This window comes from Mytilus californianus, unplaced genomic scaffold, assembly GCF_021869535.1.
Source record: "Mytilus californianus isolate M0D057914Y unplaced genomic scaffold, xbMytCali1.0.p SCAF_4, whole genome shotgun sequence".
NCBI classification, from domain to species: Eukaryota; Metazoa; Mollusca; class Bivalvia; order Mytilida; family Mytilidae; genus Mytilus; species Mytilus californianus.
In genome coordinates this window covers 56,513,914-56,531,092 of record NW_026262690.1, presented here as the reverse complement: position 1 = coordinate 56,531,092, position 17,179 = coordinate 56,513,914, and the positions used below count along the sequence as shown (strand labels likewise).

At 32.4% G+C, this 17,179-nt stretch overlaps 1 protein-coding gene across 1 annotated transcript in view; it reads right to left on the bottom strand.

Moving 5' to 3' along the window:
* LOC127698446 (patatin-like phospholipase domain-containing protein 7) overlaps positions 1-15,603 on the bottom strand; it is a 105,177-nt gene extending 89,574 nt beyond the window's left edge. Inside the window, exons 1-3 of the mRNA XM_052201899.1 lie at positions 15,505-15,603; positions 5,773-5,854; positions 3,078-3,166 (exon numbers count right to left, since the gene is read on the bottom strand). Of these exons, the coding sequence (XP_052057859.1) occupies positions 3,078-3,166; positions 5,773-5,854; positions 15,505-15,585 (252 nt within the window). The 5' untranslated portion in view covers positions 15,586-15,603. The remainder of the gene's footprint in view (positions 1-3,077; positions 3,167-5,772; positions 5,855-15,504) is intronic.
* Positions 15,604-17,179: the final 1,576 nt, after the last annotated feature.

Here is a 17,179-nt window from a genome sequence, read left to right as displayed (position 1 = left end):
CCTTTAATTTCAATTTAAAATTTTTATCTTTTTCATCTAACACATTAGGAACAATGAATATTGAAACATTAAAAGCTGAATTTCAGTGAAAAATATAATAAAGATTTTGTTTGTTTTAAGCAATATAATTCTTATATGATTTGCATATTAGAGAATACGTTGATATGATTGGTTGAGAGGACTTCCGGTAGTTGTTCTTGACGTTGTTTATTTTTCAATAGACGACGTTGACCGAACTTCTTTTCGTAACCAACGTAAACAAGATGGCGGCGATAATGACACAATAAATTCCTTATCTCCAATTTTAAAGAATTATAAGGATTAAACGCCTTTTTAAAGGAATTTATTGGTGTATAAACTGTACCAAGTCACTCACAAACATATCATAAAAGTCCTTCGGACTTTTATTTGTTTGTGAGTGAATTGGTCGAGTTTATACACCAATAAATTCCTTTAAAAAGGCGTTTAATCCTATAATAAATTCAAGATAAGGCACTTAAACCTCACGTTGCTTTTTGCTTAAATCTTTAATCTATATATCTTACATGTATGACACCATTAGATATTACAATAATAATATATTTATGATACAATATACAGATATTCCATTATTTATCAATATTACAGTTGTAACCTGATTGTTTGGCCTATAATCATAAATTCTCCTTGAAACTTCAGTCAGCAAAAAAGATGTTAGTTTTATTTTCACACTTTCCTCACTTGTTGTTAATACCATTCTTATTTTATCTTACTGGTAATACCACAAGGGAGTTAACTCACTCATGTTAATCACAACTAAAAAGGTGCATGTGGAATCTGTTTATTTGATATTATATTTACCATTAATGACCAAAAAGTTAATCTTTTGAAAGGTAGGTAAAAGGAGTTGTGATGTACAAATCAATGATGGAACAACTAAAACTTTAATACATCAACAATAATCTTGTTCTTTCATCAACTTTTAATCTTATGTACTATAAAGACATTTTAACAAACAAGTTAAATAAAGACCCATTTCTGTTATCTGTTGAGCACATTTAAAGTAGTCCCCTGCCATTTTTTTTTAAACTTAAGTGTGGATATCCACTCATTGTTGAGAATGGCAAATGGTGACCTGTTTTTGTTCATCTTTAGTTTCTGAAAGTTGTTGGGTGTCTGTTACATTTGGGCTTATCTGTTTACTTTCTCCTTACAACTGTTATGACATCCAGTTACAATTTTATAGTTTATATACTAGTAGATATCTTTAAACAGATTTACATGCAGAACTTTTTTCAAACCTATAAATACTAGGTCATTACTTTCAACATAGACATAACTAATCTATACTAAAAGTATAAAGTAGCACACAGAGAGATAATAAGTAGTCAGTGAGCGGAGACAATCCAGTGATATATATTAAATCTAAGAAACTGAATAATGTGACAGAGGCAATCTATACAGACAATAGCAGGAACTTGCCAAATCAGCCATTTCTGTAGCTACTAAGCTGCCCTGTTATAAACAATAAAATTAACATCATGATGAGAGATAAGCAAGGAATACACAAACTAGAAAAATATTAGCAAAGCTTTTCTTAGTTAATACACCTCCACTTCCACTCCAAATACTTGTAATAAGTTTTGTTATGTAAAACACTGAATTCATGTGGATGAAAAAACAAATTAGATGACTCATTCGACACTGAAAATTATGTATGAAATAAAGTTGTCTTCAGTCTAGTCAGCTGTGCAAGAGGGATGTGAGATGTGAAATGCCTTGATAATAGAAAACTTTATCAGGGGTTTGCTCAATAATAATAATAAATTTGAATCTATTATCAGCCTGATAAATATGTGATATACTTAGAATAACAGGTTGTTCCATTTATGATACTGACTATACCATGTGGTATATCAAGTAAAATACCTATTATTCTAGATGTTTATCACTAATTCATTTTTCTGAAATATATCACGTTTTTAGATAATTTTATTGTGCACTAATTTCCTAGAGGAAGCAAAATAGGAAAATATTAAGCAGAAAAATCAAAGGAAATAAGCATTTGTTTATATGTTGTTCTGTTACACCACTGTCCCAGTTTAGGGGAGGGTTGGGCACTCACAAACATGTTTAACCTCTTTAATAGCTGACTATGCAGTATGTGTTTCACTCATTGTTGAAGGCCATACAGTGACCTCTAGTTGTTAACTTCTGTCATTTGGTCTCTGGTGGAGTGTTGTCTCATTGGCAATTATACCACATCTTCTTATTTTATATGAATAAAAGATACATAAGTGTTGTTTTTTTTTCATCAGTAAACCTCTTTATACAAATAAAACATTTGTTTAAATTAGATGTTATCCAGGTTATATGATCTCACAGGAAAAACAACTTAAAATAGTGAATAACTAAGACAAGAAAAGGGAAAGGGATGTTCCCTATACAACAGAATACTTTTATGAAGCTTAAAATTGTATATTTTACTTTTAAAAATGAATGAATTCTATTATTCAACAAATTCATTTTTATAATTCAGCTCAACCAAACAGAAATCTGATCGAATGCAATGCAGTAATTATCCTTTTTCACAAAATAACAGATGAAATGTTTTTGATGATGACATCAGCAAATAAGATATGGGATAAGAAATTTAGAAAAAAGATTAATTTTCTATAAATTAATAAAAAAAAAAAAGTTTAAAAAATAATCTATGAGAACAGGATTTGCCATGATAACATGAGGTCACAGTCACAGAGTAAAATCTTTACATAAATAAGCCATGCATGATAACATGATCCTTTATCTAACAACACTATTTCTTTAACTATTATGTAAACTTTTATATTTTGATAAATCAGCTAGTTTTAACTGATTTTTTGACAGTCATATAATAGTCATATCAACATACCATTGATCAAGTTGATTGAAAATTCCTTATCCAAGACACATGCATAGTTTCTATGGTTTCCTGATATATTGGTCTAGACTCTAAGAGACAGACAGGTAAGCATACAGAGAAAGGGTGTTTCCCTTGTAAGCTAACATTATGCAGTACCCTCCGTTAGGGCCATTTATTTAAAATATCTATTCTTTACCTTTCTCAACATTCTTCTCCCATAAAACAGCATCTTATCTCTTTTTCTAAATCTAGGTTTTCTCGGCATCCCAGTCCGGCTTGGCAAAACTGCAGATAAAAATAAGACATTACTTAACCTCGTGATTGAATAGTATCATCTTTAAATGTCATGTTATAAAGTATATTTTCCGTAATTCAATTCCAACTTCCAAATTACTGAAGGAGCTAACAGATCTTCAGTAATATAACCACCCTTTTGTTCACAGTTTCCATACTCCAAAGAACAGAACTACCAGGAATGTTATAATAGCTACACCAATGGCTATCATTAACTGAAGGAGCCAACAGATCTACAGTAATATAACCAACCTTTTGTTCACAGTTTCCATACTCAAAAGAACAGAACTACCAGGAATGTTATAATAGCTACACCAATGGCTATCATTAACTGAAGGAGCTAACAGATCTACAGTAATTTAACCAACCTTTTGTTCACAGTTTCAATACTCCAAAGAACAGAACTACCAGGAATGGTATAATAGCTACACCAATGGCTATCATTAACTGAAGGAGACAACAGATCTACAGTAATATAACCAACCTTTTGTTCACAGTTTCCATACTCCAAAGAACAGAACTACCAGGAATGTTATAATAGCTACACCAATGGCTATCATTAACTGAAGGAGCTAACAGATCTACAGTAATACAACCAACCTTTTGTTCACAGTTTCCATACTCCAAAGAACAGAACTACCAGGAATGTTATAATAGCAACACTAATGGCTATCCTTAACTTAAGGAGCTAACAGATCTACAATAATACAATTCAACCAACCTTTTGTTCACAGTTTCCATACTCCAAAGAACAGAACTACCAGGAATGTTATAATAGCAACACTAATGGCTATCCTTAACTGAAGGAGCCAACAGATCTACAGATATATAACCAACCTTTTGTTCACAGTTTCCATACTCCAAAGAACAGAACTACCAGGAATGTTATAATAGCAACACTAATGGCTATCCTTAACTGAAGGAGCTAACAGATCTACAGTAATACAACCAACCTTTTGTCCGCAGTTTCCATACTCCAAAGAACAGAACTACCAGGAATGTAATAATAGCAACACTAATGGCTATCCTTAACTGAAGGAGCTAACAGATCTACAGTAATACAACCAACCTTTTGTTCACAGTTTCCATACTCCAAAGAAAAGAACTACCAGGAATGTAATAATAGCTACACCAATGGCTATCATTAACTGAAGGAGCCAACAGATCTACAGTAATATAACCAACCTTTTGTTCACAGTTTCCATACTCCAAAGAACAGAACTACCAGGAATGTTATAATAGCTACACCAATGGCTATCATTAACTGAAGGAGCCAACAGATCTACAGTAATACAACCAACCTTTTGTTCACAGTTTCCATACTCCAAAGAACAGAACTACCAGGAATGTAATAATAGCTACACCAATGGCTATCATTAACTGAAGGAGCCAACAGATCTACAGTAATATAACCAACCTTTTGTTCACAGTTTCCATACTCCAAAGAACAGAACTACCAGGAATGTTATAATAGCTACACCAATGGCTATCATTACCTGAAGGAGCTAACAGATCTACAGTAATACAACCAACCTTTTGTTCACAGTTTCCATACTCCAAAGAACAGAACTACCAGGAATGTAATAATAGCTACACCAATGGCTATCATTAACTGAAGGAGCTAACAGATCTAAAGTAATACAACCAACCTTTTGTTCACAGTTTCCATACTCCAAAGAACAGAACTACCAGGAATTTTATAATAGCAACACTAATGGCTATCCTTAACTGAAGGAGCTAACAGATCTACAGTAATACAATTCAACCAACCTTTTGTTCACAGTTTCCATACTCCAAAGAACAGAACTACCAGGAATGTTATAATAGCAACACTAATGGCTATCCTTAACTGAAGGAGCTAACAGATCTACAGTAATACAACCAACCTTTTGTTCACAGTTTCCATACTCCAAAGAACAGAACTACCAGGAATTTTATAATAGCAACACTAATGGCTATCCTTAACTGAAGGAGCTAACAGATCTACAGTAATACAATTCAACCAACCTTTTGTTCACAGTTTCCATACTCCAAAGAACAGAACTACCAGGAATGTTATAATAGCAACACTAATGGCTATCCTTAACTGAAGGAGCTAACAGATCTACAGTAATACAACCAACCTTTTGTTCACAGTTTCCATACTCCAAAGAACAGAACTACCAGGAATTTTATAATAGCAACACTAATGGCTATCATTAACTGAAGGAGCTAACAGATCTACAGTAATACAACCAACCTTTTGTTCACAGTTTCCATACTCCAAAGAACAGAACTACCAGGAATGTAATAATAGCTACACCAATGGCTATCATTAACTGAAGGAGCTAACAGATCTACAGTAATACAACCAACCTTTTGTTCACAGTTTCCATACTCCAAAGAACAGAACTACCAGGAATTTTATAATAGCAACACTAATGGCTATCCTTAACTGAAGGAGCTAACAGATCTACAGTAATACAATTCAACCAACCTTTTGTTCACAGTTTCCATACTCCAAAGAACAGAACTACCAGGAATTTTATAATAGCAACACTAATGGCTATCCTTAACTGAAGGAGCTAACAGATCTACAGTAATACAATTCAACCAACCTTTTGTCCGCAGTTTCCATACTCCAAAGAACAGAACTACCAGGAATGTTATAATAGCTACACCAATGGCTATCATTATACTCTGAAATAAAAAAAAAGACTTGTTGTCATTAAAAATTTTGAATAATAATTCAAAATGGTTAATTTCATGATAGAATACCTGTGGGAGATGCACTATTTGTATTTTAAACTAGTTGGGCTGGTCTGCTACAAAACTGATTAAAAAATTTTGCTAGACCAAATCTATTGAACTAATATTTAAGTTTCTAATACATTTACATCAAATTTGTCCATGTCTCTTCAATGGTAATATATTGTGACAATCTAGTGACAGCAAATAATGTTGTGTAGTCAGTTAAATTTTCAAAAATTGTGTATTTCCAAATGCAAACCATAGTATAACATTATTGTACAATTTTTCATTTTAAACAAAAAAGCATGCATTGTCATGCTAGGCATACCCCACTAGCAACTCATCACTATTGACCAAATATTAAGTCATTCGATCTGTTCAGTATACATAGTTTCTGATAAAAGTGTGAAGAAAAATTTAAACTTCATTCAAAAAATTGAAAAATTCAAAGTAAAAATGTATTGGCAAACAGGAAATAGGTTTCTGACAGATCTGTCAAGTGCTCACATGTTACAACTCATCATTGCCAAACTGATGACTAAATATAAAGCTGTTCTTTTTAATAGAGAAAAGTGACCAAAATATTTGTTGGACAACAGATTAACCAACAACAGGATGGACAAGGTGATTTCAAATATAGCCTGCACCTTTAGAGTGTGGGTATTATTTTAGAAAGTAATGAATATTTGTAGCTGTTAACAATGCACCTTTAGAGTGTGGGTATTATTTTAGAAAGTAATGAATATTTGTAGCTGTTAACAATGCACCTTTAGAGTGTGGGTATTATTTTAGAAAGTAATAAATATTTGTAGCTATTAATAATGCAGTGTTCCCAAATTTTCAAAAGAAATATTGGAATAGAGTAAGATTTTGAATAGCATCTTTTGCTGAAAATTTTGTAATAAAACTATAGGAAATTTATTTCTGAGTGCATAAGGGTAAAACTATAGCATCAGAGTTCATGTAAATCAACCAAATATTTCTCCTTTTCTCATATTAGACTAAGGTCTGCAAAGGCTGCAGTTTTGTTTCCAAAATTTGTGCATCAATTTCTGATCATGAGACAAGAAAAGACAGACTAAATTTTTTGTCAGTTTTCAAACATTTTATCATTCTTGCCAGACATAACAATATTTTTCAGTCATTGAGCAAGAGAATTAATCATGCCATTAATCCATGCAGTTTTTTTTTATTTTAGTCAAGAAATGATAAAAAAAAGGCCATATTATCATAGTAATTGGATAAAGCAAAATACCCATAATCTAATTACCTTGGTGCAACCTTGAAATTTCTAATTAAGTTACCAATACATCCAGAGATAACATGTTCCATTAAGCAATCACACATAACTGCAATTTTTACATGTATTCCCATTGGTAAACCAGGATGACAAATTATAACAATATTACACAGTATTATTGATCTGTTCAGAAAATCAGATAACCATGGATATGTTTCAAAGATTTGAATGACATGAATCATACTGGATGAATCTACACTCAAATTTTTTTAAGAATTTGTGAAAATTCATCAAAACAATCATACAACAAGATAGGATTACAATTTGTCAATTATATCAAAACCAAAACAAATTCATCTAAAAAGCAGGTATATCAAAACCAGACTTTTTTTTCTTTTTACTCCTCTAGAATAGCTATAAATGGATTAACCAAACTGCTAAATCATACTGCAGGTAAACTCTCTTGAACTCCAAAATTCAATAAAATCCATTTCAAAGTCCAATTTAAAAAAATGCGATCCGCCTGGAGCAGCTGGATACGAATGCAGAGGTCAAACTCTGAACAGTTGGGGCAAGTATGTTTTGCTTTTATAAATTTTGACTTGGATGGAGAGTTGTCTCATTAGCACTCATACCACATCTTCTTATATCTATGGACACAATATTCAAGCTTGATACAGCTCTGAATTTGGATATTGATTATATATTTGACACATTATAGATTTCTGACACAGAATAAATGTGGTCAGATAACTTAAAAATTTAAAATGGGACATTTAATCTACTTAATGGTCCAATATCCCAAATCTAATTCCATGGTTAGATTAAGCATATAAAAAAAAACCATGAATTCAAACAAAGTTTAATTTTGGACCCTTTGGACCTTAATATGGACTAATTTTAAAACAGGGCCCAAAATTAAAAATCTGAATGCACAGTGAGATTCAGCATATCATAGAACCACCAGAATTCAGTTTTTGATGAAATCAAACAAAGTCTAATTTTGGACCCTTTGGACCTCAATGTAGACCTATTTAAAAATGTCCAAATATCCAATATAGTAATACATGGTAAAAACCTCAAACAATTCAAGACTTTAAATTAATCCTCATTGAAATTGCTTCTATGACACATTCCCTGTTTCCATTCTCAATTTTATTATCAATGCACAAACAAAATACTTAGGGCACAATTATATATGAAAGCTTAACAAATATTCAAACCATAAACAGGCCTGTCTTTCAGATACTCAGAAATGCAGTGAATAAGTTCAGGTGTGATAAAGAAGAAAAACAGAGCAAAAATAATGTCTCTAAACTTCATTTGGGAGACTTAATATTCTTCAAAGAACCTTTCAACTATTTCTGAGTTACAGCAATGGTATACTGTATACTCTAAAAGCATGCAAATAATAAAATATTTATACTTTGATGCTAGAAACCTCAGAATGTCTCTGGCATAGTTTGGTCCTAGGTAAAATGACCTATCAGTAGATAGTTGGGATTAGCATAACAAGAGTACACACGCTAAAATGTCTCGCCTACTTTACTGATCATGATTGAATCTATGTTGAAAGTGTGATATATGAAGGTTTTACTACAATTATCACATAAACTTAATCTATCAATGATCAATGATAATGAGGTCAAGGTCAGATGAAAAATGCCAGACAGACATATACACCAAATATAGTGGCACTTTTACTCATAGGATCAGACAAATATACCAAATCAGAATCAAAGTACTGAAGTACTGAACATCGGATGACAACAAGTTCTTGAGGATGGTCAAAAGCACTTGTCTCAGAAATAAACAACATATCTCTTTACCTGAAACTGAGGTTAATGTACAGAGATATATTTTTTTCTGAGACAAGTTCGTGCGTGAATGATGAATAAATGACAGGAAATTCAACTTCACCGTAATAACTATTATATTGTAGTGATACAAATCAGTATACACTGATTTGTTGTTATATATTATATTAAAATAACAGTTACATATATATATATATATATGATTTGCATGCATTTGTATATCATTCTATTCTACTATTCTTATAATAGTGCAATGCAAGTGCATGGTGGACACTTTTCTGTAAAAATTCGATTTTTCTAAGATTGGATACGAGTAGGCATTCATATTTTCCCGCAAAAACAATTACAGAGTTACCGGTCCTTTCTTTGAGATATTCTTCCGCATGCTTTAACACAATTTTTCGGTACGCGTGCATTGATATTATCAATGATTTTTTACTTATATATATATATCTAACTACAAAACATTTTCATGTTATTAATTTATGTTGTAAACAAAAATATTTTTATCAGTATTCATTGAAGAGATTTATTTATATCAAACGATAAGGAATGTTATTTTGCACTCGTTTATGTGCGCATATTTATCATGTTTCTAGATCGGTTACAAACCCAAAACTAATTTACATAATGGAAATCTAGGCGATAGCAACACATCCGAATGACCTCAAGGTCATCGCGATGTAAAAAATCTATATTGACCAATGGGCCATGAAAATACAGTCAAGGTCAGATGAAACCTGCCAGTGAGGCATGAACACCTTACAATCATTTCCTAAACAATTAGGGCAATTACCCCCAAACTCAAACCCAGCTTTCCCTTTGTGATATGGAACCTTTCAGTACTATTTCATAAAGATCCATACACTTACACACAAGTTATTGTCATGTAACTAGAAAAATGCTTGTTTTTTGACCCCTTTATGGCCCCTAATTCCTAAAATTTTGAGGGAATTACCCCCAAAATCAATCCCAGCTTTCCCTTTGTGGTATGGTACCTTGCAGTACAATTTCAGAGAGATCCATACACTTGAACGCAAGTTATTGTCTGGAAACTAGAAAAATGCTTATTTTTGGCCCCTTTTTGGCCCTTTATTCCTAAACGTTTTGAGCAATTACCCCCAAACTCAATTCCAGCTTTCCCTTTGTGATATGTAACCTTGTAGTACAATTTCATAAAGATCCATACACTTACACACAAGTTATTGTCATGAAACTAGAAAAATGCTTGTTTTTTGCCCCTTTATGGCCCCTAATTCCTAAAATTTGGAGGTAATTACCCCCAAAATCAATCCTAGCAATCCCTTTGTGATATGGAACCTTGTGGTACATTGTCAGAGTGATCCATACACTTACCATGAAACTAGAAAAATGCTCGTTTTTTGCCCCTTTTTGGCCCCTAATTCCTAAAATTTGGAAGCAATTACCCCCAAAATCAATCCCAGCATTCCCTTTGTGAATGGAACCTTGTGGTACAATGTCAGAGAGATCCATACACTAACACACAAGTTATGTCTGGAAGTTATAAAAATGCTTATTTTTGGCCCCTTTTTGGCCCCTTATTCCTTAATTGTTGGTACCATAACCCCAAAAATCAATCCCCACCTTCCTTTTGTGGTATTGAACCTTATGGTAAAATTTCATAGAGATCCATTCACTTAAACTAAAGTTAGAGTGCGAAAACCAATGTTCTTCAGACGACGACGACGCCAACGTCATACCAATATACGACCGCAAAACTTTTTTGCGGTCGTATAAAAATGTAGCACTCACACTATAATTTGCCATGAGTCTAGTGTCTACTTAAGTGTATGTACAAAAATCTTGCACTCACACTATAATTTGCCATGAGTCTAGACAAGTTGTGAATACCTGGCCTCATTTTGTCATCAGTAACAACATATTAAAATTTGAAAATCAATTGTTGAATGGTTCATATAAGTTATTGCATGGAAACAACATAAAGTGCCATTTTCCAATCTATCAAGGACCATAACTCCTGAACAATAAAAGTGAAAATCTTCAATATCAAACTTGACCTACATTCTGTCATTAGTAACATATACATATTACAATTTAAAAATCATTGGTGAAAGGATTCATAAGTTATTGAACGGAAACAAGTTAAATATATCAAGGACAATAACTCCTCAACAGTAAAGGTGAAAATCGTCATTAGCGATCTTGACCTTAATTTTGTCATCAGTAACATTATAAAATTTGAAAAGCATTTGCCGGGACATTTCATAGCTTTTTGCAAGGAAACAGCAGCCCCCCTGTCCACCACATCTCACCAAATTAATAACTGGATTTTTCCTTCGGAAAATTGGTTAAAAATGAAAAGGGTTAATCTTGTCATGTATTCGGATAATAGTTCAAATCTATGATCTATACTATCTGTTAGATTTGTTTGTACAGGTGTGCAAGTTCTGCAGATATGATCTAGTGTTCTCCACAGGCTCATGGTGCTATATTTTTGTTGTTTGGTACTGTAAGATATATCTGTCCCGTGGTGCTATCAATTTCGGTCAAAAATTGTATAATATTGGATTAATTTTATCCCAGCAGTATAAAATTCCAGGTAAAATTTCAGCTGCACATTGATTGTTTACAGAACGTGATGTGATGGTTTGATCTGGTGATGGTAACCTGCTGTTGATTGGATTAAATCAGATTAATTGATAGTCATAACCTCATTCTTTTATGTTTTAATTGATTTGGGGATTTTTCATTACTTGGGATAACAATGTATGGCTTCACTGATCACCATCCAAGTGCTGACCAATTATACTTTGGAAATTTTACTTGAGTTCACCGTTGGACACAGGCCAATAAAGTGGTAGTTCGTTACAAATAATTCATAATTATTTTGATTTTTTAAATATAGAATCTACCACTGCATCTAGTGTGATATGATATTTATCCACTTGTGACAGTTAAATTTTCAAATTCAAAACACGAGGCTTGCCAAGCTTTTTAAATATCTAAAAATTTTTCATGACATCAGAATAGGATATTCAGAGGAAAGCAAGAAAATTTGACATGATAATCAAATTTTGACCAATGAATAATTGAGATCAAACGAACCACACCTTGATTTAAAAAAAAAAATACAGATCAGGAAAAGGATAAATTGGGTAAAAATTAGAGAAAGCTTTTTATCTGATGCTTGGTCATCAAACTTACTGTTAAAAATGTTCTGTCATCTCACCCCAAGGTATTATTTGTATTTTTTACAGCCCAATAAAACATTTGTTATAATGATTCATTTAGATTAACCTCCCTTGTTTCAGTATATTTTTTAATTTTCAACCTGGAAACTATGCTTATGGATAAAATGATTTTACATGAGAAATTTGTTGCAAATTTTATGAAAATGTCTTAATATATGACGTATTGTTACAGAATAAACAAGTGAAACTGCGAGCTACTACTCACTGATGATACCCCCGCCCAAATATTTCGGTAAACAGGAAGTTGTTGAGTGATGAATCTGAAAACGCATCACAGGGTAAAGCTGACTCATATAAACCCTGAAACCAAATTTCAAAAATCCTTGTAATGTAGTTCCTGAGATAAATGTGACGAAAATTTTCAACTACTAGGATGTAATGTGTAAAATGATGTAAGTGTTTGGTAAACAGGAAGTTGTTGAGTGATGAATTTGAAAACGCATCACACAGTATAGCTGATTTATATAAACCCTGAAACCAAATTTCAGAAATCCTTATGATGTAGTTCCTGAGAAAAATGTGATGAAAAATATTCATGAGACGGACCGACGGACAGACAGAGGTAAAACAGTGTACCCCCACTTTTTAAAGCGGGGGTAGAATAAAAACAATCATAACAGATGTGCATGGCTTGTATATTTTACATGTATGGTTTGATATGTATATTAATAATGGGACATTTTTGTTCTTTACATCAACATAGTACATGTATAAGAATAAATACAATAGAGGTATGCAGCATATATACTTCTTTATCTCTGTTCTATAATATTAAATAATTAGAATGATTTAAATGCAAACTTGGGAGGTGACATGTTGTCACACATTTAAAAAATAAATAAAGCTAAAACAAATTTTTGTCTATGTTAAATGTTTGTGTTTTCGATTTGTTTTATTTGGTATCAATGCTATTGTTGTATTCTATGCGGATAAAATATCTTATCTTATCTTAATACTTCAAATAATTTCACACCTGTATTATGTATTAAATAAAGTTCAACACATTGCCCTTCACAGAGCAATAATTCCTCTGCCACTATGTTCACTACTGTTTAGGTGAATTATAAGAGTATAAAAAGAACATTACCTCTGCTTAAGATAACTCTGGATATTTCATGAGACACCTCAAAATAAGAGTTGACTCTGAAACTTACAGAGGGCTTTGAAGAGTTTTTTCAGCTGAGTGAGAACACTTTGCCAATACATAGAGAGGCAGAAGACTCACCTGTGGTTGATTTTCACCAAGAAAAGACACTCACAGTTTATTATAAAACAAATATTAAAGAATAAGAGTTCCATTGATGTATTTCTTTTTTATTATTTAGTTACTGAATAAATTCACAACACATTACACAAAACTCAAATAGATAAAGGTATACTACATGTAGTTAATTATAATTTAATCCAAAATCGTTACCATTATTTAAACACAAGTTGTACTTGCCCATTCACACTGTTGTTGAGTACATTACGAATGTAAAATATATTTGTTTAAGAGGGAAAATATTTTACAGAGGGGTGGCTGCCATTAGTTCTTTCTCTTGCTAATAGGGAAAGCATTTAGAATGTTATTTCTGTCAACATGCAGTGATATGCACTATCTACAGCTAAGATGTCCAAGCAGGTTTAGCTTTTGAGTATAGTTACAGTTACAACAACAACCACAAATACAGCACTTAGGTTTAATATACATAGTGAATCTAGATCTACTCTAGCAATGTCCTTTGGAGCACATTTAGCATACACAGACATTATAAGCAGGTATGATATGCGTTCGGATGCCAGGGCAGTATAATTCGTGAAGAAATGCTCTAGCATTTCTGGATCTTCATAACAAAGCTGACATGTGGGATCCACTTGATTCTGATTGAATGCCGCTCTTGTATTTTGTAGATGGTAGGTTCGTTCCTATCACCAGCTTTATTTCACATTAGTCTAGCAACATCTTGGGTTGATGTTGATACAATAGCTAGGGTTGGATGAAGAGACAGGACTTCCAATACTGAATTATCATAGTGGACTGTTTTGTGCCAATATAGCTTAGCCTATTATTATGTTGTAAAGCATACAATTTTTACCAAATTTGTATCTTTTTTGATTATTAAAAATAATACCGACTTTGACCCTTTACACAGGTAACACCTGCCTCATATTATAATTAAATGTTGTATGTCAGACTCATGATATCAAATATTCAATGTGAATAAAAGAATAAAAGAATGAAACTTGACTGTTGCAATCAGGTATGGTTGGAGCATAAAATCAGAACGATGTCAGATAATTAGGCCAAAAAAAAATATATGTCTGTTTAAGGTTACATACATTTGTACTTTAAAAAAATAGGGTAGGTAGGTCGGTATTTCCATTATATTTTTTTTTTTGTGACATGATTTTGATTCATGCCGTTTTGTCTTGTCGTGGTCCGAGTTGATCATGGGCCGAGTTTACCCGTATTTTTAATGATTGGATTATTTCCCTTGGAAAAAATGGCGGCAGAGTTTTTATTTCATCACACGAGTTGCGAATTTCCTTAAAACAGCTGTCATATTCATGATTGTGAACATTAGGATGTATCAGGCAATTGATTTATATTATTTGCAACACTAACTTTGCTTTTGACACGAGTTCAGTTTATTTTTCACTTTACAATGGAAATAAAATGACTTGGGGTCGGCGCTCAAAAGTAGGGACGGTCGGTTAACCGTATACAGACATATATTTTTTTTTGGCCTTATACACTTAGAACTTCTAATTTCTATTGGGAAATATTTTACACTTTTGCCAACAATTTTAAAGATAGTCAAGAGTCAATAATACCAACTTTTGTGGGGAATGATTTGATTATTCTAATAGAACACTTTCAAATTCGTGCACTTTCCCATACATTTCCTACAATGCTTATGTTATTACCTCACAGGAAGAACATGTTGTTCAATGATGTCATTTACCCTGATTGAACTCTTTGTCAACTGGTCTAACCGCTGTAACTCATTCATAAAAAAAAATGAGATTGGTGTGTATACTATAGATTATCTGATCATGACCCCTTGTGGGATGTCTTCAAAACTTACATGTCACAACGACAAGTCTAACAGATCTGATTCTAAAGTTCTTCAACAATTCACTCGAATATTTACTGCTAAAACCCTACAAAATAATATATATTGAACCCTATTTTGACCACCATACATCTTTATCAGATAATCAGACTATAATTTTGTGGTCTCTGACTCTGACTGACTTGTATACACTTTTCCTAGATACATATGAATGCATACTAATTGCTAATTCAATTTCAAAATCGTTTACCGTCTTTACTTCTGAATTTGAAATGTCTGAAATACGCTTTTTCCATTCTTCTGCAAACTTATCAGGAGGAGTGAAGTTCATGACTTTGTTTTGATCGTTTCTGCTTTTTCTGACTTAATTTTAGAAGATTGGTAAGCAAGGGAAGTAATTACATAAATCCAATCTTTTCACAATCTGGTCATATTGATTCATATATTATTCATATATTTATAAAATCAGATTGTTTTGGCAAGTAAACATAGTTATTTCTCTCCGACTTAAAGTTTCTTTCTTGACAATTTTTTTGTTCGTTATTGCCAAATTTTACACAAGTTGTCGGCATTCCTATGGGAACGAACTGTGTGTGCCTCTCCTTGCCGACCTCTTCTTATTTTCACATGAGTCGGAGTTCCTTCAGGCATATGTCAAAATTAAGAAGGTAAAAGAAACCAGATCATTTAATTTCACATTCAGATGTATTGATGATGTTCTTTCCATCATCAATCAGGCCAATTTTTTCTAATTGGGCCGTTCCATTAATATATCCCCCAGAACTAGAAATTACAGAAACAACAGACACGACTTCCTCTGCCTAGTTTTTAGACTTATACCACTAATTTGACATAAGCGGTCATCTCAGAACCATAATCTATGACAAACGAGACGATTTTAATTTTCAAAGTTAAATTATAAATCCCTCTCCCACTGTCACGGAATAGGAGTTCCTTCATAATATAAGTTCCAAATGGAAACAATATTCTGGAATATTATTTCGACTGGAATAAATATTTCATTAAATGTTCCTAACGGAATAAATGGTATAGAATATTTGTTCCAACAGGAACAGATATTATGACATTGTTTATTCTGACAAAGTTTCCAGAGGAACTTCTGTTAAGCGGAACAAATATACATTGACACAACCGTTAAAAAGTTCATCAGAAGATGCCAAGACCCTGTTGATAACAATTCCGTATTCAAAAATAATACATGATGGTCTGAAGTATAGATTCTAGGTACTGACGTTGTTTATCGTCTTAATTACGTGTTGTTCTGTTCTTTTTATTTGTCTTTGTATATTTTTAACCTTGACTGTTTAGTCCATTTTTGGTAATATCCTTTTGGTGTGGCTCGGTATATATACCTTTGTGTTATTGTGCGATAGTCATTTTTTTTTGTATTCCTGTCTTTCATATTTTGCTTATGTGCTTTCAAAGACGGTCTATAGTGCCAGAATCAATTTGCGCTAATTACAGTTTTGAAAGGATATTACTTGCGCCAGTCTCTATTTTTCTTATGGTATTAATTGCGCCAATAAATGGATTTAAATTGCGCCACATTTACCTGAATATTTTTTTTTACCTATTATACATGTCACATGTACTATGATTAATTACATATCTACTAAAATGAATACTCATCAAAATTAAGAAAACTCACCAATAAATAAATTGTTCAGTAATAAAATAGTTTTTTCACTATAAAGAGAAACCTATCATCTTTGTAGAAGATCACGAATTCCGTCAGGAATTTATTAAGAAAAGTGGGGAGATTAGATGGAGATCTTGGGAAAACAAATCATTTTGCTCTAATAAAGTACAAAAAAATAGTGAGAGGAGAAGTGAGCAGAAAGGAATATGTTTCTATTTTTAAGTTACAAATAACCTTTGGTTTATGTTAAACAAAGACATATGAT